General features: G+C 39.7%; 1 protein-coding gene across 1 annotated transcript in view; it reads left to right on the plus strand.

Annotated features, from left to right (window-relative positions):
* The window catches only part of PTPRK (protein tyrosine phosphatase, receptor type K), a 340206-nt gene that overhangs the window by 118556 nt on the left and 195520 nt on the right, over nucleotides 1-26130 (plus strand). Inside the window, exon 5 of the mRNA XM_019472633.1 lies at nucleotides 6493-6667. Coding sequence (XP_019328178.1) covers nucleotides 6493-6667 — 175 coding nt within the window. The remainder of the gene's footprint in view (nucleotides 1-6492; nucleotides 6668-26130) is intronic.

The raw sequence follows: 26130 nt of genomic DNA on the forward strand, positions 1-26130 counted from the left end.
GGCAGGGGGGTTGGACTAGATGACCTTTAGAGGTCCCTTCAAACTATTCTGATTCTATGATTCTATAAACCAGACACCTGAAATTAAGATAATGTTTATAAAAACATATATTATAAATTCCTTGGCTGTTGACGTGTGCATTTAGGTTGTCTCCTTAGCACTGTGATGTGTGGTAGGTAGCCTAATACCCCAGGCCCTAGTTTCCTCAAATAGCTGCAGCACTTAATGAATTACAGAAGAATAAGAGCAGCTGGTATACTTGGCTACTTTTAGAGAAGGGTAAAATTGTCTGCTGAGAAGTGTTTGAGGAACTGTCTTGTGTGATGGTGGTCTCCAGGAGTGGCGTTTTTTGCAAACTCTTTCCTTCATTGTCTTTTCCTAATCAGATTTTTTTGTTTAGAGCTGCAGGATGAATACTGTAGTTCAGCATGTTCTGCTCAAGGTGACATAGGTCTTTAATCACTGTGTCCAGAATTTGTATTTCTGTGAATTATGTTTTTTTAAAAGAAATCAACAACACTGCATTCAAGAACTAGCTTTCTGAAAAGCTTCTTTTTTTGTTTTTTTTTGAAATATAGATTTTTTTTTTTTTTTGGCATGTGTTAGATTAGGTTCAAAATAAGAGGCTTTAAAATGTCCAGAGAAAGTGAGTGTCATTTTTATTTGTGTAGTGAAAAGGCCAGGGACACTGTAGTATGATTTCTGCTATTTTGCCTCCGGTGGATTTTATTATAATAAAATAAATTAGGATTGCCACCTCTGAAGGGCCAGATGGCTCTCAGTTAGATTATTTCATGAGAATCCTTGCTTTCTTCAGTAGGACGTTCAGTGCAGCACGAGAGAAATTGAGCTACTTCAAAGTGGGCAAGTTTGAATAACAGCAGTGCATGTAACCATGACATTTAAAGTAATCATGGATTTTTTGCTGTACTGCAGTGCAGCATGCAGGATAAAACTTGGCTTGTCACATTTATTCAGGATCTTCAGTATATGTTTGCATGGGAAAAGCTGCGTTGCCTTTCCTGCTAATAAATGAATGCGTAGTTCATTGGAAAGTAGAATCTTAGTCTGGTTTGCTGTGTATGTAGGGAGACTAGCAAGTTAAAGCAAGTTGTATTAATTTTCTACTAAAAAAAAAGTTTAACTGCGTGCTTTCTCTTAAAAATCAATCAAACAAAAGAAATTACTACTTCACCTTCTTGTATACTAAGAGGAAGATAGGACTGTCTAGGCATATTATTTAAGCTACAGTTCTAATTCATGTTCTGCTTGAAAAAAATTATTTCTTAGGCTTAAATCATGTATTTGTAAATAAAACTGGGAAAAAAAAATCCCATTTGTTCAGCCATTTGCTCTTTTTTGGGTGGGGAAAAAATTAAAATTTTATTTATCACTTCTTATGATAAAAAGATGACATGCTTCATTATGTTTCTAATATGTTTAATAAGTTTTAAAGTCCCAAAAATATATTGAGACATTTGTGTAAAAGAATAAAACAAAAATAATAATAAAGAAATTTTTTTAGAAAGATAGATTTTCTCCTCCTTTTGGAAATTGTGTCCTAAATGCTGTAAAAGCATATGCTGTGTGTGCTGAGAAGTGCCAGACAGCTACATATAAGTTAAATTTAAAAAGTATAGTTATTTGTGTTGTTTATTCCCCTCACATTCTTTTATTTTTCAAAAACATCCTTTGGCAGAGGTCACGCATTATTGCTGGCATTCAAACTATCCACATTCAACCCTTTTCTCTCTTGGAAAAAAAGACATTTCTCCCTTTACACAATGAGTAAAACCAGGAATGTTTTGGAGCACGTTATTTACAAATTTCGTTTTCCTCGGGGCAGCAGAGGTGTAATTCCCCAGGCTGCTGGGGGCATCCTTCCAGTCCTTCTGCTGTCCGGTGAAGTTTTGATTGCACCTTCAGGGACCGAGCTGCTTAGACAAACTCTCGGCTTGCGCTCTGCTCCCTGCACAGATCCTGCCCTCTCCTCCGCTCCCTGCGGCCACTTAGTGAATCCAATCATGAGCTAATCCGTTTGGTGATGATAATATATGGGGAGGGGAATATGTTTTCCAGGAAGGTTTTTTTTTATTCCAGGTCAGTTTTCTGTATGAGCACAGGAGTGAAGGTGAGGAGGGAGCGACTGGGGGGCCAGCTGAAGTGGGTGCTGCTGCCAGAGTAACGCGTGTGTCACTGCAGCTGAAGTGTTGACATCTTCTGATCTCTGGAGGCATCCCGGCATCCAGCCGACAGCCCAGGGAAGGCAAACAGAGTTGACTGTAATTATTAGCAGTGGAGCGGACTTATTTTAAGGTGTTTACACTAAGGAAGGGATGGGGATGTGTAAGGTTGAGCTGTCCAGGCTGATACAAATCACTGGTATGAAAAAAAAGAGTTCAGGAAAATTTAGAGGGAACATCACCACAGAAAATTATGGTATCTTATTGCTGTTTAAACAAAAAAGCAAAAACCACGACTTTTCAACCTGAAGAGTTGAGAGAGAAATACAGATAAGTTATAAATTTGTATTAGAAAATTAGAAATGCACCTAAATTCTACCAGATAAATAAGATGTTGGGGTTTAGATGCTTCTGCTTCCGTTCAGGTTCTGGAAGATCCACTCAAATTTCATTTAATGTTTATTAAATGCTTGATTTCTTTCATGAGACAAAAGAGAAATTTAAGGCTCATTGTTAATTTGCCTATGATTGTTTTTTAAGCTGCGTAGACTTTACTGTTGACTTTGTTTAAAATATAGACGATCTCATTTAATTGCCTGAAAAAAAAAAATCATGTTCTTATCAAATTAAAAATAACCTTGAAGTCACAGAGTCTTATTTAAGGTCATAATTTTAAATGCCTGAAATGCCAGAATTAAGGAGGTTTTTCTACATGCTTCTATTTCTTTTAATCGGGTTTCTGTAGAGCATAGTTCTTTGTGAAGCCCAGAGTTATTTTCGCAAAAGGAGGAGAACTGCCTGGTGTTGACCTCTCCTAAATGAGCAATTCAGGGTTATCAAATCAGACAGCAAGGGACTGGAGGAACCAAGGATCGCACAGGGTACAGCCATTACCTATTAGTATAACTCCACATTAATTTTAAATTGCATTTTTAAAACCTAATTGAGCAGCATTTTCAAGCTCTGTTCAGTGTGAGCAGGACATAAATTGAAACAGTATGTACCAGGAACCCTCTAATAAGCAGGGAGCACTGCTGCCTTTCTTTCCTCTTCTATAAAATCAGTAGTAATGCCCTGACATTAAAAAGAAGAATTTAATTAAGAGATCATGGCAGTGCATCTGAACTCTGACTGGCTAATGGCTTACCGGTGTAAGGGATACACGCTGAAATGAATGCAGGGTATTTTCTTTAACATTCTTTTTTAAGTGAGAACTCTCTTCTGTTTGAACTTTTCATCATTTTAATGATGGAAAAATATTTTAATGGATAAGCTGTACGTGAAGATAGACTTTGAAGATGTAATTGTGCAGTCGGATTCCCAAGAAACAAATCCTAATAAAGCGAAATTTGAGCAACTACTCTAAGGCTTGTAAGATGAAGTGGTAGGTAATCACTGATGTAAATAGAACAGAAAATCCTAGGTTTTGTTGTTGGTGTAGAACTGTAAAGCTTGTTAAATTTCATTTTGATTAATTGCTCTGAAAGTGCATTAATACTTCATTTTAAGTAGGAGCCCATTTCACTTTGTTTCTCTAACATGAAGCGTGCAGACCAGCTTAAGTAAGCAAGTTCTGAGCTTCGGATGGTGAATTATTCTACACAGCAAGCTTAGATGTGCTTCTCTGCGGCAGACTGATTGCTTGGCATTCAAATTTAAAGCACTGGACTTATTGAAGGGAGTCCTTCCTTTTAGAAAATTCTCTCATATTTATTTTTCCCTTCATAGCAGAGCAAGAATGACTGCGTTACATGGGTTACTTGCCAAGCCTGCTATCATATCATTTTTAAAACTACACCTTCTGTTTCTTGTATGCTGCTTGGTCATTTTAACAATTACATGGCAAGTTTGTGTTTAGTGGGGCAGCTTGACTTCCCTTTGCTGGCTGGCTGTGGTGTGGCGATGAGAGCATGCTCTGTGGGAGGGCACGGACAAGCACGAGAGGAAGAAAGTACCATGAGGTTTGTTTATTTTGGTTACTTCAGGTCACTAGATCCAAGTTTTATATTAAGTCATCATTCCAGAGAGTTCAAGCCTTTGGTCGAAACTGAGGCGGGGGGAAAAGTAGCTTGAAAATCCTGCTTTCGGATTTAGCTTTTGCTATTGAGAGAAGCCAGCTAACTGGAGGGGGAGGTGCACCTCCCACAAAATAATTTTACTGTAGCTTAAGCAGCACTGAAATAAAGCCTTTAACATCACCTCTCATTTGTGTGATATTGGAATTTAATAATTTCATTGATCCCTGAAGTTCAATAAGGCCTTTTATTCGTAGGAGTCTTTGCAGGCATCAGCAGACTTCCTTAATTCTTCTTAATAGGAGGCAGATATTCGCAGAGCTGAGGAGGGAGCCGGTGCCTGCCGCAGGGTGACTCGGCTGTGCTGCGGTGGATCCAGGTTTCCAAGTGCCCAACCTCCGTTGCTTTTGCCCTGTGAACACCCTGTCAGATAGCATCTATGTGATAAGCAGGCCTTTGGTGGTTACGGGATGGTGACTGTTTTGGGGAGAAGCAGTGAGAGTACCTTTTGGAAGTGTCTCGTGCACCAGCTTCTTTTGGAGATCTGGTTTTACTCTCTGCATTCCACTGTACTTTCTGGCCCGGCCCTGCAGGCTGAGCTTACCCCTGGGTAGCAGCTCCCTGCTGTTTCTGGTGTAACGGCAAAGAGGGTGGCTGGGGGGGGAAAAACTGGGTGGTGTCTTCATGAAATGAGGAAGAGTCACACCAATAAACCTGCTGCTGATAAAGGTGATGGCATGGTCTTTGCAGTGGAATACCAGTGACTGAAATCTGCCACGTTGGTATAAATGAACGTTTTCACCCAAGGATTGTAGTAAAGCATAGGATGGGTGCTTTGACTGCTGCAAGAAAGATGGCAGAAGTTAAAATTCATCCGTTTAAAAATATCAATAGTTAAAATTAATACTTGTTTCAGTGAGTTTGAAGCAGTGCTGAACCCCTGGCTAATCTACCGCAAAACTGTTTAGAGTGACAAACCCATGCTAAGATCACGAAGGGTAGATGTAAAATGAAGTGTTTGAGTATTATGAAGTACTCCTGCCTGTGACAGGAGGCCGGCTAATATACACATGCAGCATTAACTCATTTCCTTTTTCTCCCCTTTCTATTTTTGCCACAGGCTTTCAGGTTATTAGATTTTGTGGCTCAGCAGTGCTGCTTCTTGTGTTAGACAGCAAGCTCGGAGTTCAAGACCTCAGTGAAGTTTCTCATTCCGGGGGTTGATTAGAGCTAAAAATGTCTGTAGAGGTCACGTTTTGCTATGTATCGAGCAGAGCAGGCGATGCAGTTACAAGGGAATGACGATGTCTTTCTGGTGACTGAGCAAAGCTGAGTGCTCAGAAACTGTATCCCGGTCGGGGAATAACATGCGGTTGATCCATGGGAGAGAGCAGGAACATCGCTTGTTCACTTGGTGCATGTTTCTGGGTTTTTTTTTTTGTTTGGTTGGTTTTTTTAATGCTAACTTTTGGTGGAGGGTGTGTTCTTCGATTAAAATCAAAATTGAGCATTTACTATGAATGGGAATAAGGGAAAAGGGTCACAAAAGAGCTCAAACTGTTTCTACCTTACTGACCTCTCACCCTGCCCCGCAGCTCCAGACAGATTAAATTTTTCAGTGATTTGTGGCAGCTATGATTTTTTCAGAACTCTTTAAGCTTCTTCCTTTAAATGAGATATACATCATTCCTCTTTTAGCAGTTTCCTTCCCTCCCCTTTTTATTTCAACTAGCTTTAGGTAGATAGGTGGTGCTTAGTATAACAAAGGTACAATTTTAGAAGGTATTGAATTTGGGCAGATAAAAGGGAGCGTTAAAAAGGAAACATTGGCTGGTTGCTGAAAAAGAGCTGTTGAAAACCTATGAAATGCCTCGATGCCAGGTTTATTTTAAATATTTCTTACAATACACCCAGTATATCTGTTAGAATTTTATTTAAAGTTGAATGGATTTTCTTAGGAGTACAACTGCTGCTGCTGGGCTCCTCTGCGGTTCCAGCTATGAAGCAACGGCAGGTGTGTGTGGCGGGGTCATAACGGCAGTTGAGTATGTCGTGGTCATATTTTGTGGCAGTGTGAAAGCCTGATGGTGCTTTTCACCCCCAAACTTGATTCTGGAATGTTTTTGAGTACTGCTTGCCTGTTGACGGGACCTCAGCACTGAGCTCTTCTGCCATGGAAATGCAGCACGGGGCGAATGCATTTGGTGTTTTTATGTACTCTTTGCATGATGATCATGATAAATGTCTTTTCTATTTTTACGAGATAACTCTGCCTTGGTTTCTCTTACTTTCAGAGAAGAAATGGGGAAGATATTCCAGTTGCTCAGACTAAAAATATCAATCACAGAAGATTTGCTGCTACCTTTAAGTTGCAAGAGGTGACAAAAACTGACCAGGATTTATACCGCTGTGTGACTCAGTCAGAGAGAGGTTCGGGAGTGTCAAATTTTGCTCAACTTATTGTTCGAGGTAAAGTTTTAATTGCTTTCATTTTATCCATTTAAATGCTCTTAATACCGGTGCTTTCTACTTACACCTTTTATTTAGCCTACAGATGCCTTGATCTGAAATGATCATACAAAGATAGCCCTATGAGGCTTCTGAAATTGTCATAAAATGAAAGACTGGTTTGCAAAACTTCTTACAACTTCTTTCCATAGAATACATCTGTGTAAAAACCCTGATCTTGCAATGCGTGTAACATGCCTGTATGCTTTTCTGTGGATGCTATTTGTTGAACTTAAGGTGAAAACTGCTTAACTTTTCATAAATATTTCTACAGGTGTGAGAGAATCCACTGTAGTTAGTCCCTTTTAAAACCTGTTGCCTTGAGCGGACTGGTAGTACAGCAAATAATATACATTGTTCTGTTACCTGGAAGACAGATGTATAAAAATAGTTGTAAACTTTCACCTGCCCAAGGACTGAGAGCATTATGGAGATGTTCTATGATGATTTCCAACCTCTGAAGTAGGAGAAAGAAAATGAAAAACTTGCTTTTTTCTACTTGAAATACTTTTTTGTTGCAATGCATTCAGAAGCCTGCTGAGGTGCAACCATAGCTTGTGTGTGGTGATCGGGTTCGTGATGTATTTATGCATTTTGTGTTCTGGAAGCGCGTCTTCTGACTGGCAAAGGATATGGTTGAATATAGGAGTTCAGTTTTTACTTCTAAAAGTCACTTGCTGTGTGGCCTGGGATAAGCTATGAAGTATCTCCTTGCCTAATTGTGTCACCTGCAAAATTGCCCATTTCACTCTTAGTTGTGAGGAGGCTTAATGTTTTTGAAGTGGGGGAAAAAGAAGTGGTGTACAGAATCTGCCTGTGATGCTGCTGCCTGGTGCGGGGGCTGTTTTGGCCAGGTAAGTGCAGGGGTCAGGTGTGTGATGGGCTCTCGCTTGACTCGTTGGTCCAGCAATCGGCTGTTTGGTCAGTCGGCATCTGGGATTCAGCCACTGCCTCTGGAGCCGGGACAGGAAAAGCAAGTTCATCCTCAGCTTGTAGAAATAAAAGTAGCATAGGAAATGCTCTAAGATACTTGGTATCTGGCATTTACTGGCAGAGGTCTTTTCCCTGGGAGACCAGTTGATTGAGGTCAACTAGGTTTTATGCCTTCAATAAAAATGGGCTTTGCTGACCATATGAGGATTTAGACAATATGTTAACAGCTTTTTTTTATTCTGTAGATGTACTTTTTGTCCAGCAAAGTGCAAGATAGCCTTCATCCTAATACAATGAAGTTAGTCCTGTTACAGCGAAAACAGACTTTCTGTTTTGTTGTTAGAAAAGCAGGGCAAATGGATGTATTTATACAATAAATGAAGTTTTCTATTTTTTTCTATTATAATAGAGCACTAAAATGGTGTTTAAACCAGTATTTCTCTCAAAAAATGAGATAATAATATCAAACTTCATAGTACTCTCTTTTTCAATGCAGCGTATTGTTCTGCTGAGAAGCTTTGGTCATTTGATAGAGAATACCATCTTTATGGCTCAAAACATAAACTTGATATCTAGCTATATATACAACAGCTATATAGGTTTCATATTTTAAGGTTAATTTTACTTTTTGTATGCTGTGTGCATTGGAATTAAGGTTGGGGTTTTTATATATATATAATTTAAAAAAAGAAAAATAAAAGAAAAAGATTAATCTTCTAAAAACATTTTCATCTCTCTGACATCATGGTAGAGAACAAAGATTTATGTTTTATAGTAGGATTTATTGCTTGCTGTTATATTTGAAAAGCAATATACAGTAATATATTTTCTTGTTTGTCTGGATAACCACTAAATAAATCTTGTTAGCCAAAAAAGCATATCCTTAGGGATCAGCTACCCTGGTGTTAAAACTGTACTGAAAATTAACCATAATGACAGGTCCTATATCTCAGTGGCACTTTAAAGCTGACATCCTGCTACATGGATACAAAAGATGATAATTTTAAAGGAAATTTTTGGGCCACTGATACGAATTGCCTTTAATAAGAGCTGGCATAGTATTGCCCATTGTCAAAGATGACCCAGGGGGAAGAGTTTATTAGTGCGTTTCCTTCTAAACTGGAAGTGACAGGGCATGCTTGGGGCATTTTTGTTGCTGTTTGTAACAAATGAAAATTTCGCTACAGAATTCTCATGCTGAAGAGTATTGATCTGTGTGTTCTCACAGCCAGAGGAGGGGAAAAAAAAGATGAAACACAATTTACTTTGTCATGGCTTTAGTATTGCTTCCAGATCATTTTGAGTAATGATAAGGTCTTCGGTTTGTAGAAGCCAAACTTTATTGACAACACTGGTTATTAGAGAGTGAGGGATGAGGAACAGGAGTTGTTGCCCAGTAACTTAAAACCTGGGTGTTTAGGTACGTGGCCGAGATCCTTACGTATTCCACATCTGTACAGACATGTGGTACCATAAGATAGGTGTACAGGCATCTGATGAGCAGTCCATAAGTTAGTCTTGGTAATGAAAATTTCCAGTTATATAATATACATCATGTTGAAACATCATTATTTCATTTTGAGCTTTAACAGAAGAATTACATTCAGTGGAGTTCTAAACTTTATTACAAATGTAGTTACCTGGGAGGGATGGTATACATTTAAAGACCCTGAAAGGGATAATGCAATTACTCTGATTAATTTTTTGAAGAAAAATCAGACTAGGATAGAATTTGTAATTCAATTACGACATTTTACCAAAAGTAGTTCTAGTCAGTGATTTAATGTCTCACCTTTGCTTAGAGCTGGTCTTCAGCTCCCAGCTCAGTGGCTGTGTTGTATTGATTTTTTTACATGGTTTCTATGGCATTGCTGTCATTCTTGGATACGTGTAGAAGGAGTTCTCCCTTTCCCCTTCCTTTTACAGGAAGCTTGGTGCTGTCATTACTGTTAGTTGACTTATCCTCCTGAACAGGTCCATCTGATTAATCATCTATTTATGTTTTCCCTTGGTGGCTGGTAAATTGGCAATTTCTGGGAAGGTAGTTTCTTGAAGTCTTCAGGGTTGTCTGCGCTGGAACTTGAGGGAGATGCTGGGAGGAACAGTAGCTGTGATATGTAAGTAAGAGTGAACAAGAAGACACTGACAGTTTCTTTCTTTTTACTTGTTTCTTACTTGCTTTTGAGAACAAGTGTATCGTGCTCTCAAAGTCTTTCTGCTCCTTCTAGTACTTAACATAGAATTGTAGAAATTAAGTGCCCAAAGACATCACCGGTGCCCTGGCTTATACGTGTGCTTGCTATATACAATTGCGTAGACTTTCCAAATTACAGTACCAAATAGCATTGCTCTCTTCAGTCAGTAAAGATCTTTGCCCTTTAACCAGTTCTTGTACTATGTCATTGTTCAGAGCTCTTAAAAACTGCTGGAATATTTGTCTGAAGGTGGCAATATTTATCAGAAAAGCGACCTTGTGCATCAAGAAACGAGCTAGTTTTCATCACAGCAATTGTGATCAACTTCTTGGTTGACTTGGCATGTTAAAAGTGGCTGTCAGGAGGAGATGAAACTAATGTTGCTTTCTTATGTGGTTTGTTAGCAAAACTTCATAGTATAATCCCAATTTAGTTTGTCCCTGTTTGGAATGTCTTACACTCAGGCAGTCCTGCAGGGACCGTGAACGAAACCACCAGTTTCTTTGACTGCAGTGGATCTGGAAGATCCACTTCAGTGCTAAGTCTTTCTTTTTTTTTTTTTTTTTTTTTTTTAATTTTCATGAAACAGCAGTTTGTTGCTCTGATTGTCAAAAAAAACCCCAAGGAAACCACTCTCTCAAATGGTATAAGGAGTTACACTTTACATAAAGTATTTGTATGCTTTGCCGAGCTTGTTTTCCTTAAAGTAGCTACACGTTGTTAACAGACTAATTGTACAAAACTTAATATTATGCTATTAAATAGTGCAAAATCAGCAGGAAATAAGGTGTGTTTTATTTTGTGTAGTGGATCTTAGATAGATTATTTGGAAGACAATGTAGATTAGTGTTAAAGACAGGGAAGAAAAATAATGAAAAAGACTCTGTATGAATCAACCGTCATGTTTGTTAATAATCTGTGGATAGCGCTACCATATGTGTGGTTCTACTGATAAGTTTCTAAGTTTTACTGGAGTCATAAATTATAAAAAATTTGGTGTTTTCACTAGGTGAATATAGTTTTTAACATTTCTTCATCCAACCCAAACAGCTCTTCTATGGTGGGGTCAAAGCAAGGGGAGTTCTACACCTTGATTTATAGTTCCAATATGGAAATGTACTGGTAAATCCAAGTTAGCAACAGAAAACGGAAGAAAGGCAGTTTTCTTCCACATGTTTTCCTTTACTGTCTTCTGACCGAGAAATCACAAGTTCTGGTAAACTGACCTGTTTGTATGGGTTTACTAACATGAAAAAAGTTATTTTGTTTCTTGTATTTGCTTTGGCTTGGCAAGTGGTCTCTTCTCTAAGTCATTTGGTTCAAGTTTTGGTGAGCTCTGAGGTGATATTCTTCTTTGTTTCCCTTACTGGACTTAATTTGCCATCAGGAGCAGTTTCTATTATGGAAGTAAGTTTGGCACCGATATTTCTACCTCTCTTGTCTGAAATTCCTTTAAGGATTTTATATAGGAAAACCAGCAATTTGACTGGTCCCCGGTGATGCCAGAACACTGTGAAGATGGAGATTGCCCCTGGGAAATACTTCTCATAGGAGCATTACTTTTTCCTCTTAAAAGAAAACTGAAGTATTTCCTTTTGATAAAGTTGTGGTTTGAAGTTCACTTTCCAAATTTCACTAGTACTTGTTTTGTCTGGAAAAAAGTGAAATCTCTGGACTTGCTACCAATGTCTGTCCTCAATTTTTCTACCTGGTTTATTTGTTCAGTATAGTAGTGGACTTAAAAATATGCCTGTCTAATGACATGGAGAGCACTAGGTAGCAGGTAGAAGAAAATGTGTCAGGTAGTCTGTATATATACTCCCTGCTTGTAAACAGGCTAACTCTGTATGTACCAATTTTGCAAAGTGACCCATATTATCTGTCCTCCAGTATTAAGTTCTCTGTCTGATGAATAGTAGATTTATTTTTTTTTCCCCTTCTCCCCCCTCTGGTCATATCACCCATCATCAGTTCCATAAATGCTAGACAAATCAGGTTATTAGTGATACTTTGTAATGTGTTCAGAAATTCAATCTCCAGGAGACAGTGGTGATATGTAATAGGGCTTTGGATTGTATCTTTGAAGAGTCTTGAGCGAGGTCTTTGGGTGTGTGTTTCTCTGAATTCACTGGATTTCAGAGCAGAGGGGAAACTGGGGAGAGAGATTTCACAGTCCAAGTTGCTGAAATTTGTGGGCTTTACATCGTTATCTTGGCTAAGTGCCCCTTTGAACCATCGCCAGACTTCTGTAGGAGTACGCAAACATGTTAGTTGTTGTGAGTTGGAAGAGCCATGTGGCTGCTATGCCTGGTTCATAAGGTGAATTCCTGGAGTACAGGTATTAATACTGTTACTCTTTTGGACCCTCAGCCCACCTTCAGAACTAGGTTTTCCCATTAGCCGAAGCATAATTCTCTCATGGTTGTATCCTTTTAGGAAAAGCAGATGACAATGTTTTAATGACTTTGCAGCAGTTGGAAAAATAATGCATGATTCTGTGAAGTTTTTCTAAACCTCGCTAATAAAACACAAGATGTATTTTGGGTGTATATTTAGGTGTAAGCATCTTTCAAAGAGTCCAGGATCCAACTAACTTGATCTTTTTGTGACATCCTCTGGTTTTAATTTCTCTACCATATTAAGATCTTATCCTCCTTAAGCAGGTTTAACACAGAAATTTTCCTATTTTCAATCCTCTGTTTCTTGCAGCAGGTAAAGAGGGGCTGTAACCCTGAAGTCCTCCTTTACATAAGAAGAATGAAACAAGAATATAGGAAAATACCTCAGTAAGTATAATAAATAAATTGAGCCAGATAGGAGTTCCGAGCGCTTCGCACATCTACCGTACCAGAAAGAGTAGTAGTCTTGCTTTCTCATCAGACAACCTTTCTGTGCAAGTAACTCTGCTTATCTCCTTTGCTAAGGCAACATATGTCTCTGGTTTACGTAATTAATAGGTGCATTGCCCTTTTTATTTAGAAAGCACAGAAAAATTGCTTTTCCTGGAGAAGCAGGAGAAAATAGTTTTGACTGCATTTTTAAAAGAAGCCAAAGAGACTTGGATTCGCTGGAAGTAGCAGAAATGCATTGTTTGGAACAGGCTCAATTCCATCGTTCTGTGTTGAGCAATCTCGGCTGCGCAGGGCTACATTTGAAATCACAGAATCAGAGAATGGTTGAGGTTGGAGTGGACCTCTGGAGGTCATCTCATCCAACCCCCTTGTCAAGCAGAACCACGTAGAGCCGGTTGCCCAGGACTGTGTTCAGATGGCTTCTGAATATCTCCAAGGATGGAGAGTCCACAACCTCCCTGGGCAACCTGTGCCAGTGCTTGGCCACCCTCACAGTAAAAAAGTGTTTCCTGATGTTCAGACTGAACCTCCTGTGTTTCAGTTTGTGTCCGTTGCCTCTTGACCTGTCACTGGGCACCACTGAGAAGAGCCTGGCTCTTTTCTCTTTGCACCCTCCCATAGGTATTTATACACATTGATGATATTCTCCTTCAGCCTTCTCTTCTCCAGGCTGGCCAGTCACAGTTCTGTCAGCCTTTCCTCATAGTCCTGTCATCATCTTTGTGGCCCTTCGTTGGACTCTCTCCAGTATGTCCATGTCTCTCTTGTACTGAGGAGCCCAGCAGTAGATCAGCACTCCAGGTGTGGCCTCACCAGTGCTGAATAGAGGGGAAGGATCACCTCCCTTGACCTGCTGGCAATACTTTGTCTAATGCAGCCCAGGATACCATTAGCCTTCCCCCTGCCCCCGAGCGTGTTGCTAGCTCATATTCAACATGGTGTCCACCAGAACCCCCAGGTCCTTTTCTGCCAAGCTGATTTCCAGCTGGGTGGCCCCCAGCATATGGTGGTGCCTGGGGTTGTTCCTCCCCAGTTGCAGGACTTTGCACTTCTTGTTGAGAACTTTGTGGTTCCTGTCAGCCCATTTCTACAGCCTGTTGAGGTCTCTCTGGATGGCGGCACGACCTTGCGGCATATTAGCCACTCCTCCCAGTTTGGTGTTGTCTGCAAACTTGCTGAGGGTACACTCTGCATCATCCAAATCATTAATGGATATGTTAAACATGAAATGCCACAATGCTTTGTAGCAGTTTGCTTACTTTTTTACAAGGGAGGAGCAAGGTGCTCTTATTTCAAAGTCTTTTCATGTATGCATGATTTTTAAAGTTTGTGTAGCAAAAGTAAAACCTTGTATTCGTGACAAAGATTAGTCTGCTGTTTTGTATGATGGACACTGCCTATCCGATTGCTTCATCCCAGTGTTGTCTTAGTTTGGGTGAAGAGTGTTTCTATCTACTTACAATCCTCTTCAAGTCTTTTTAATGTGAACTGTTGCTTTGTTGTAGTTCTGTGATTTGTTCTTCAGGAAGATCTGAAACATGTAAGATAAAGCACACATTTTGCTTTTATCTCAAAAGATGTGAGTTTTGTACTGCTTGATATAGTCTAGATTAATATTCTCATTAGGCAAAAGCTAGCCTCTTCCGTGCTGATATGCATCGTCCTACTCTATTCCCTGAACTTTAAGGTGACTGATCTGGATCGCAGCAAAAGCCAAAGTCCTGTAGCCCCACATCCTGCCTGTGGATGGCCTCAGTAGCTGTTATTTGGGGCAGAGTATCAGAGAAGAGCAGGTGTCCCTTGCTGGCATAGGATTTTACCTTCCCAGGGGTCTGTGGCTCAGGCATCTTTTAAGTAAGAGGCGGTACCCTCTCAGCTTGGACATCAGTGTCATGACTTCATTTCTCATTCATGGAGAAGATGTGTGAGTGAAGAGCAGAGGGGCAAAGTACAGAGGCAGAGAGAGAATACTGCATGTCTTAACTTGTTTCTTCTTGAAAGTACGCTGTTTCCTGCACACGTGAAGCCACAGAGCCTGTTGAAAGAGTTTATCAGATACTAATAAAACACAAAATTAATGGCTACATCAGAGAAGAAAAGTGACCACGCAAGGTGATTGGGCTGATATGAGGTGGTTTCTCTAAATCTTTATTTTTGTTAGATTATTTTCTAAACAATCAAAATCAATCCTATTATCACTCACAGGTAAGAATGAATAACGTATAACCTCTTGTGCCAAAGCATAGATTTATAACCTCTCTACAGTTTTGCATAACTGCTAAATATCTTTATATAAGAATCATAGTTAACTTAAAAATCACCTATTAAAAAAAAAACACGCAGGAACCAAAACAGATTCACAGTTAGCTAATTAACTAATTTAGTAGAAGGGACACTGTCTGTGGTTTTCATTGTCTGGTATATACTTTTTCCCAACATCCGTGGTGAATGCTGATGCTGTGTGGCACTTTGGTTCATGAGTCCAAGCAGCCAGCAGTTCTGTTGTGTTTCCTGCAAGGCTTCATCCGACCTGTATGGAGAGCACATGGGATAGCAAACCCTGTGGAAGTCCTCTTATCTTCTCTCTCCTCCACTCACTTCTCAGTGGAAACCATGATTGGAACTTTCCCACAGGCTCTGAGTGGAAACCAGCAGGACAAAGGAAAAAAAGAGGAGGAGGAAGGCCAGGGATGCTGGTAATTAGCCAGATTGATGTTTACTAGCCGTGGCTATTTTTGTTTCTTTTTGAGCACTGCTTTTGTATATTTGAAGCTGATGCATTTCTAGGCATCTGATCACTTTTAGAACTACAAATAGTTTTTCTTGTATCTTTCCTAATTATTAAGTGTGACACTATTTTATGTCCAGGAATGAACATGTAGCAGGCCTGACTGGTTTTCTGAAGGTCATCTTTGACCATGTACATAAACGTTCAGACAGGAATGTGCTTTCAAAGCAAATCTCTGGATTATCCCCACTTCCTGGCCCTCGGTTCCCGTGAGAACAAGGGAACTAGCTTTCTTTCAGAGGGAAGTAAACCAAAAGGTAGGCATGTAATGCTTTCCGGCTGCCAATAGGCATTCAGTAATAACTAAAGCTCATCCCAGGCAAAACTACCTGAAATGCATGTAGAGGTGTCACTGGGTCCCCAGCACCGACAGCTTCACCCTGCAGGTCTGCTTCTGTTGTCCCACACTACTTGCTAGCAAGGTGTTAGGGAAATCCCATCAGTCGATAAAGCGTGGTTTTTTTTTCTCTCCGCCAAGAAAAAGAACTTTTCAAGTTAGGTTTGTAATCCTGATCCCTCTCACCAGGTGGAGAAGAAATGCCCGTGCTGGCCCAGGAGGGAGCAGTGCAGAGACGGGGAGGGCTGGGCTTAGGCAGGGCTTTAAGGGATTGCTGTGTTTAGTGTTTGGGTAAACTGTTGGTGAAAGGGCAGCTGTTGGCAGGGAGGAAGGCTTTGCTCCTCTCCTCGCTCCTCTCCCATGCCCCTAGCTGTGGACAATCCCTCTCCTCCTTCTCTTGGCTCTAGGGCTATGTCACTTCCGTGGGCTGGTTCAACAAACAAAACAGGCATCGAGCTGCTCCCTCTCAGCCTGGTTGGGACACCTCTGCCTTACTGGGGAGTGCAATCAGCTCACCAGAGCTGGCCCGAGGGCCAGGAGCCTGGAGTGGGGAGGAGGGCAGGAAAAGGTCCCTCCCTTGCTTGCCAGGCAATGGGCTGCTACTTGTGCTTGTCGGGTCTTGTGGAGACCTCACTGTGATTTGGCAGTGAAATAAATACAGCTGTAGGGTCAATCAAAACCAGTGGAAGCCTATAATGGGAGGTAGTGACCTGGGATGAACTTGGCCAGGCAGCTCACAGTTGCAGAGGAGTTAGCTCTGTGCCAGCACACTTAGTGCCGGCTTTAGGTAAGGTTCCTCTGAGGTCTTCTGCCTTGGTGGCAGACCAAGTATTATCAGCCCCCTTACAGGCAGCATAAGCTGGGTATCACCTGCTCTGCCTAATCCAGCAAAGTCAAGATGTGATGCAGCTTCACTCAGCCCGGTTCAAAATTGTGTTGCTGGTGATACCACAGATGTGGCATTAATGATTGATTGCATGAGCGTGGTCTCGTCTTTTAGGTGTTGTCCTATACCTCTGTCATTTTCTTACGTGCCTCCTTATTGGAAAAGTACATAGGTGAATTCAAACAGCAAATAAAGCATTTGGGAAATTAAAATGTTAACACTCCGAATCCGGATCCCTGCTTGCCTTTAGACTTGATGGGAGGCAGTGCAAAGGAAAGAGAGGCGAGGAAAAAGCTCTTGGCAGGTGTCACTTCAGGGAGGAAACAAGGAGATTTCTTTGTTTCTTATATCTGCATTTTATCCGAGTACAACGACATGAAGATCATTTGCAGTAACATGATTTTTCTCATCTTAAGAGATGTCTCCATACTGCCCCACCACATCAGTGCTGTATTTCACTTGGATAATTTCCCTTCCAGTATCTGGTCTGTCTCTACATTTATTTAAATCAAATGTTTCATTTGAATACTGCAGCTCAGGATGGTCTGTCTCAGTTTAAATGCCATTGACGTTAGCAGGGAGGTTAAGAAAATATTTACTTAAGGGTAGACAGAGTTCCCTTACTTGCCATCATTTTCCAGTCTCGGGGAGGGGAAAATGCCTCTAGGTTTGACATCTCTGTGTATTGTGCAGGGTTGTTAAAAAGTGTGCCGATGAGTAGATGCATGGTAATGATGAAAAGGAGTGCATTTGGAATTCAACATAGATGGCAGAAAATGCAGGATGTCAGAGAAGCCATATATTAAACGGAATTTGAATTGGAAACTGAATCCCAACCTGCCACTGGGGGCATTTTGATCATTTTGATTTATTAAACTTTTATAACAGCATTCAGATGAAGCTGAATTAAAATGCTTAGTCTTGGGTGGTTTATGGTACACAAGTCATCACGCTAGTGAAGTCTTGCCATGATCAATGTAGAGTTAATCGAAGTTCCTTTTTGAATGCAGGTGCACCTGTGTGCTTTAGTATGTATTCTAAAATCTAATAGTGTTCTAATACTGAATCACTTAACAAAAATACAAAGTGAAGCCACCCCTGACATTAATTTTCAGCTGCATTTGAGTGAATCTTGCTATTAAATTGTGGATGAACTGCAGGAACACAAACTGCATATATATTCCTATACCAACTTTATATATTGATAAATATACATGTGTTATAAAATAGCTAGCTATGGAAATATAGCGATACTTCCTTGGAAATGGGTCATATTCCTAAAGGTATAAGGCGTTTGCATTGTAGTGCTGTCCTGACCATCTCCTGGCTTCAGCAGCCATACATAGTCTTACTGAGCACCGTCTCTGCAATAAAAAGAAATCAATTGCTATTAGAGTGGCGCTGCAGGTTAAAGGCATTACAGGTTCACACTCAGTTTTGCAGCAGGGAGATGATACGTAGCTGCAAATGGGGAATGGTGCAAAAGATGGATGAGACAGAGTTCAGGGAGCAGTAATGTGAGGGTCCGGCACTATCATTCCCAGCTGTCTCAGAGACATGATGGATGGTTTGGTGGCAAGAAGCAATAATACCAGATGATGAGAGATTCATCTCCAGATCTTGAGCCCACTGCATGCTGTCTACCTGTTGGTGTTCTAGTGGCATAATGATTCCTGATGTGTTATGAAGAGCTAAATTACTGTACTTAAGCAACTAAACTGGTATGTTGAATTTAGTAACCCAGATTTTTTGGCAGCTGCTAGAAAAGCAAGTAGCATATCAAACGCTCCTGCACATTGTAAATTTAATTACCTCATATTTATGCATAGTACTTGTTGACAGGATCTTGTAAGCTATGCTAATATGGTAGGTAATTTGTTACTTCCAGAAATCACTTTCCATGTGCCTTCTGATCATTATCATGAAACATGATAAATGATCTAGCCCATGAGGTGTAAATGAAAATGAAATGGATAATTGGATTCTATGTCTAAATTGTGGCTGGAATAATTGTTGCAATTATAATGGAATTTATCTCATAAAAATATGCTTTGCAATATACTAGTGACCTTTAATCATCTTGGTTGGGGAGTTATTTGAGGATAATTTTAAAGAGATTACAAAAAGTTTACTCAGAATAGTTTGGATAGAAGGTTTTTTTCCTTTCCTAAAGAGTTTTAAATATTTGTCTGTTTAATAATTCATATTGCAGGATTATCCTGCAGTGTTAACTGCTGGAAGATAGTATATTTGCAGAATTATATAGAAAATGGTGAGAAACATTTTCTCACCTTCTCCTGAAAAAGAGGGAAGCTCAGCTAGGAAGATTCCTTCTTGCTGAGATGCAGTGTTGAATTTGGATGGGCTGGTTTGCTAGAGAACTTGTCATTGAGACTGATATGGAACTGCAAACAGGCACGTCTTGGAAAAGATTTAAGGAGTGTTGTAAGGAAAATAAATGTGTCTCTCTCCCCTGTTCCCCACGTATGTGCATGTTGCTAATGGCAGAGTTTGTGCCCTTCCTTCTCGAAGAGGAAGGATGACACTGTTGTGTTGGGACTGAAGTTTGATTTTCAGTTCTTCCTTAAACTTTGTGTGATTTTTTTTTTTTTTTTTTTAACTGTTTTGTGTCCAGGCCCCCACCTGAAACTTTTCATGTAGTTACTCTGAGATGCAGTGTTGAATTTGGATGGGCTGGTTTGCTAGAGAACTTGTCATTGAGACTGATATGGAACTGCAAACAGGCACGTCTTGGAGAAGATTTAAGGAGTGTTGTAAGGAAAATAAATGTGTCTCTCTCCCCTGTTCCCCACGTATGTGCATGTTGCTAATGGCAGAGTTTGTGCCCTTCCTTCTCGAAGAGAGGAAGGATGACTGTTGTGTTGGGACTGAAGTTTGATTTTCAGTTCTTCCTTAAACTTTGTGTGATTTTTTTTTTTTTTTTTTTTTTTTTAACTGCTTTGTGTCCAGGACCTCACCTGTAACATTTCATGTAGTTACTCTGTGTCCCTTCTTCTTAGCCATTTAACTTTTAACACTTGTAGCATAACTTGTACTGCCAAACATTTTGAGTTTACCATCCTAGTTGATGTCTATACATGGTAATAAGTGCAATTTTTTACTTTCTGGATTCTTTACTAGTAAATGAAAGAGAACTGCTTTGTGTCCAGGACCTCACCTGTAACATTTCATGTAGTTACTCTGTGTCCCTTCTTCTTAGCCATTTAACTTTTAACACTTGTAGCATAACTTGTACTGCCAAACATTTTGAGTTTACCATCCTAGTTGATGTCTATACATGGTAATAAGTGCAATTTTTTACTTTCTGGATTCTTTACTAGTAAATGAAAGAGAAAATTTCCACTCGTGAGCTTGTGGACTAAACAGAGACAAACCTCAGTGAACTGTGTTAGAAAAAAGTGAGAGTACCTTCTTAGGAATCAAAAATTGCCTAAAATTGATTATATTAGAAACCTTAGAGCCTAACAAAAAAAATTATTAGGAGGGATGGTAGGGAAAAATCTCTCAAGAGTCACTTACATGCATTACCTTAATCCTCCAAGAAAGGAGGATTTAAGTACAAAATATGTTCTTAACCAATGTGATCTGAAAGGCTTAGACATTGCACGGTGTTGGTTCAAAGCTTATAAAGTAGGGTACGACATCTTATGAGGAGTTCTGGTATTATTAAGAATGATAGTCCTAACTTTGTGTGAATTACTTAATTTGAAACAATTAAATAACAGGAAAAATACTTTCCTCAATTTAGAGGTTTTGTTTAGATTTTTCCCCAAATAAATGGATTATAACTTAAGTGAATTTAAGCTTTATTTGAAATAGCCAAGCATCTTATAAGATAATTTCTGTAACCTAGTGGAATGTTTTATTCAAATTTTTGAGTATTTATATTAGCTTTTTGCTCCTTGTGTCTGTTTTGTGGTAAATCCCATAAGCCATATGGAAGTGTACCTGTTTGTGGACACAAGGAAGAATACTACAGTGTCGATGCTATACATGTTTTTTGTAAAGCTGTCTGTAGACCAGCTTACTCATTTCCTGAGAAAATCAAGATTAGTGTACTGTATTGATTATCTGATCTATTTCACTATCTAATAAGGATTAAATCTAAAAAAAAAAAAAAACCAAACAAACAAACAAAAACCTTTGAGGTTTTTTTTTTTTAATTTTAACCTGAAGTTGCAGTTCACAGTTTGTGAAAATCTCAGTTTTATTCTTACGTTGACATCCTCATGGTAACATAAGATGTGTTTTTTAACAACTGGAGATGTAAAGGCTACTGCTTTTGAAGGGACATATAAGTAAACCAAATGCTTTCCTTTGGCTTAGAAATTGAGATTGTAGTCTCATGATTTCTAATGTCTGCTTTGAACTTCACTCTGACTTTGAAATGTGTTGACAGCAGTTGGAAATGTCTTGACTAATGATTTATTCTTTGACTTTCCACTTCTCTTGCACTGGATGACTTGCATGTCCCAGAGAAAACAAGATACACTCAGTGTGATCGAGCTTGTGATCTATGGGTTGCATCACCAGCCATGGGACTATTTTCCCCTTCTCTTTATTGGGGATGGAAAGGAGCAGCTGTCTGGCAGTGTACGAAGCACTGCTTCATGTTGGCAGCCAGGTACTTCCAGGGTACAGCTGTAGGATGGGTTGGTTTTTTTTATTTTAATATGTGGGGTTGTGGCACAGTTCTTCATTTGGACGTATGCAGCATAGCACTTGGTCACCTTAGTGGACTGAAGAGGAGAAGAGATCTCTCGTGTTCCTGTAGTTGAAGGCTTGGGTCATCTTACAGTATAGTTTTCCTCTTGAAAGCCAGCCAGAAACATGCTCTAGTGTTTCTGTGTCTTTTCGCCCCTTTCTAGTCTAGTCTGCCCCTGCTTCAGGGTAAGGGGAAAGGCATGAGTTCAGAATATAGGGAGAAGAAAAGCAGCATCTCTGCAGATCACTCTCCCATGCCCTCAAACCAACTTCTTCTGATCTCTGCGATGTCTGAAGACAAAAGAGGGAGGGAAGCCAGCACAATTTTTCCAAGTATAATAATGACTGAAGGAACAACTCCTGCTCAGCTCTTGAACAAGTTAAAGCAGCTTGGGTGAAATCAATGGAGCTCAGCATTTTGATAGTGGATAAGCCAGAGTCCTTGCCTGTGATTTTTTCTCCATTTTGCTTTTACTTAGGTGAAACATGGCATATGTTCCAAGAAGCAGGTAAAGTAGACAACTGTGGGGGGGAAAAAACCTTGCTGCAAACTTGCTATCAGTATTTCTGCAAAGATACTTTTCTTCCAGTTGTTCCAGGAGCAGCTTTAGCCTGTTGTTTGAAGCAAGGGACTCAAACTTTACTCCTGTGATGACTCTGTCAGCTCATTGACTGCTGCCCGCAAAGTCCCACTTGTCATCCTCTCAAACCAGGCCATTTGGCCTATGCTCCCACCCAAGAAAATACAGCCAAATCAGCTTTGCTACTAATTTTTGGTTGGCATCACATTAATGCAGCATCAAGAGTATGCGCCTCTCCTCTCAGATCTGCAGGGGAGGGACTTGTCTCCCCAGTTTTCTCATGCCTCTTGACTCCTTGCGTTGGCTGTCCTTCAGCAAGTTAACAAAGTGGTGTGATACACGCTCACAGGTTGCCGTTAGTACCCTTCTCTGCTAGTTCTCACAAGTATGGCATGCTGCAATCCTCTCTTTTGCCACTACCTTCTCTCTATATTTTTTCAGTTTTGCACCAGTAGACCCTCTGTTGGACTTTCCGCAATGTGATTTAACTCGGCCATCTTTTGTGCCCTGTGTGCCAGTTGCTACTTTTATCAGTGCAGAGAAAATGCTGTCAGGTTGAATGCACCAATAAATGACAATGAGGTAATTGAAAGGTGGTTAAAAAGTCTATTTTACTACAAAGAGTAACTTCTTTTCCAAAAGGTTTTGTAAAGGCACTATAATTGGACACTTCAAGAAAAAGACTGGACTATGCTAACTTTGTGGCTGGCTGCAGATACGTTTAAGATGTATTTTGAGTTTAGGCTTACAGACTTTTCTTCTTTCCTGAGATTTGTCTTTGTTTTATGTGAGAACCTGCCTCCACCTTTTCACTTTTTCTTTTTACTGCTTAAGTTCTTTAACTTCAGCTATTTCTTAATGTTGTTTCAGGAATCTGTTTGACCTTCCTCTTGCATTTTTCATTCAACATGGCTGCCTAAAGAAATATTTCATGAGTTTTATTTTTCCTGGGAAAACCTCCAATACTTGACCTCTAAGTATGTGAACTTTGTAACAGAAAGAATTGTGCCCTGTGACACTTCTTTTCCCTCCAAATTACCCTTGTTATCAGTGACGTTTTCACAATTAGAAACAAAGTACTTCTCCTGGTTTACTTCCAGTTGTTCCAGAAGCAGCGTTAGCCTATTCTTTGAATAATATAAAAGGTTAAAGAATTGATAGAGAGAGTACAGGTTGGCTTTTTGTTCAGGCCAAGCCAAGTGGCTGTTTCAAGGAGTTCACCAAGCAACTTTCGGGAGTTGCAGACAGATAAGAGTGGTTTAATTCATGTTTTGCCCAAATTTTGTTGCCCTTTATGTAAAAACAAAACGAACCCCAAAATAGGAATTTAATGGTATGTCAGTGCTTCCAGGTTGGAACGAAGAGTTTGTTAAAAATGTGTAATGAAAGAAGGAGAATGTTCTTGCTTTGAAGCTGAATGTTTTGTACAGCTGCTATTGCTTACATTAAAAAAGGGGAGGGGGGGAAGCATGTGCCAAACAGTACATGGTGTGTGCAAACTGTCACCTTATTAAGGAGACTCTGTCCCCTAAGACATTTGCACCATTAGGACTTGTGATAATTAAGACGAACTATATTTCAGCAAGAAGACAGCCTTCTGGCCAACTGACTAAGCAGATGCCAAGTGGAAGCAAATGAAACTAAGTTGAGCTCTCAGGTAATTAACAGAAATTAATGGACCAGGTACCTACAGTCTGTTTCCTGCGGGTGTCAGTTTGGTGTCCTTGCGCTTCCTGCACTTCCAGCTTTGCAAACTTTCAGGAGTTTGGCACCTGAGGTTTCCTTATTGAAATTTGCTGGGATTTATCACCTGCTGGGCAGAGCTCATGGGATTCCTGGGGAGGATTAAAAATTTCACAGGATTCTGGAATTTTAAGCGATTGAGAGTGAATCATTGAAGTGATCCTGTAATGGCAAGAATCCTGTTTTGACTCACAGCTTTGGGGTACAGAGGAGGACTTCCAGAGGGACTTGTACTCAGTAAAGAGCTGAAGCCTGCCAGTCACCGTTTGGTCTGATTTCAAGCTGGTTTCTGAAAGATGCATATCCATACTGCTGTAATTTATGAAGCTTCCTAATCTATGAAGTAATTTTCTGCATGTTCTGTTTTTGACTGATTAGGTGCCTCAGGAGCAGGTTCATACACGGATTATTTATTTATTTGTTGGACCCTTCCTGAAATATATATGTAGGCATGGGCAAGGGCTGCGTATGTGCGTCAGTGTCTGATGTTAACAGCAGATGCACCAAAAGGCATGGTCCTACTTCTCTTGTCGCTCTCCCACTCCCAGTGATGTGCTATTCCTGCTTCTTTTCCACCAGAACCGTACTTGTCTCCCTGTGCAGTGAGCTGACTGGGGAGCTAAACTAAGAAAAACCAGACACTGTAGAAAGAAGTGGGTATTTTTATGTCAAGATAGTTTTCTAACAGTAGAACCACTGGTCTGGAAAGATGGAAAGAACAGGGAAGAGGTAGTAGTTCACCGCCCATGACGATGTGGTCATTTTAGGTTGGCTTAGCTATAATGTGAAACCGCATCCTCAGTCTGTTTTGCAAGTAGATTACACTACACTGCACAAATCTTTGTGCCTACAGGGAAATGTGGTGTGGAACGGTTCCTGAGATAAACACCTTGTCTTGTGTTTGTTTTTTTTTTCCTGCAGCAGCTTCCTTGTATGAGCATGCCTTAGAGGAGTTGATACCACAAAAGGGGGCTGACAGGAGATACTAGTATGTTCGCTCAAGCCCACATTATCGTGTCATAGTAGAGGAGATAACCAGATACCAGAATGATGGGCTTAAATGTAATAGCCCCAAATAGAAAAACCCGCAGTAAACCTTATCTTTAGATTGTTAAGAAAAATAACAGTTGGACATGGTATGGAAGAGGAGGGAATCTACCAAAGGGAAAAAAAAGAAGTGAAAAGAAAGGTTGAGGAAAGAAAGTAAAATGTCTGTCTTAAACTGAATGTCTAATTCCATTCAAGTTCAGAATGCTAATCATGAAATTTAAATACATAAATACAATAACACTTGGAGTGGCTTTTTCACAATAACCTAATGAAGTAAGCTAGTGTGATTTGTATAGGTTCAGTTAAAGTGTGGGAAAGCAAACATGTTTGTGTACTTGTTATACCAGTATTAATCTATGAATAACAAGATAGACAGCTATGCACACATCACTGCACTGCTTTAAAGTGTATTTGAAATATGCATCCACACTAAACCCTTAAAAACATAAAAAAAGTGGGGAAAAAATGCATTCTTCTCAAATGATTGGTTGGAGTCTAAATTAAAAATATTCCTCTGCTGAAGAAAAAGTGACGGGTTGCGATATTAGAAGTAATTCTAGTTGCTCAAAAAGACATTTAAAAGGAGAGAGACAACCAGAGAGCACTCTTAAGGTGTTCATAGTTCAAAGAAGAAGAAAGAAGGCAATACAAAGGCAAAAGTATTTTATTGAAGAGCAAAAGATTATGAACCTGGATGAGGTAAGGGCCAGGCTAAAGACACTTAGGTGGAATTACAGGTGTTTCTTTTTTACAGTCAGTTAATATATGGTGTAAATGGCATAGTGCATGAACAGAAACACTTTATTAAATAACTTGAGAAAAATTAGACAACATATCAAAGCAGAAAATATCTGGGTCACTTTAGTGTTTTCAAAGGGTACTTTGAGCTTCAGCAACGTTACTGGCCCCCTTACATTACACATTCTTTCTTTTATGTGTTGTAGAGAAAGAAATGATAAAGTAAGCTAGGTGATTTGTATAGGTTCAGTTAAAGTGTGGGAAAGCAAACATATGTGTGTGGTTGTTATACCAGTATTAATCTATGAATAACAAGATAGACAGCTATGCACACATCACTGCACTGCTTTAAAGTGTATTTGAAATATGCATCCACACTAAACCCTTAAAAACATAAAAAAAGTGGGGAAAAAATGCATTCTTCTCAAATGATTGGTTGGAGTCTAAATTAAAAATATTCCTCTGCTGAAGAAAAAGTGACGGGTTGCGATATTAGAAGTAATTCTAGTTGCTCAAAAAGACATTTAAAAGGAGAGAGACAACCAGAGAGCACTCTTAAGGTGTTCATAGTTCAAAGAAGAAGAAAGAAGGCAATA

This window comes from Aptenodytes forsteri, unplaced genomic scaffold (assembly GCF_000699145.1).
Source record: "Aptenodytes forsteri isolate BGI_AS27 unplaced genomic scaffold, ASM69914v1 Scaffold82, whole genome shotgun sequence".
Taxonomy (NCBI): Eukaryota; Metazoa; Chordata; class Aves; order Sphenisciformes; family Spheniscidae; genus Aptenodytes; species Aptenodytes forsteri.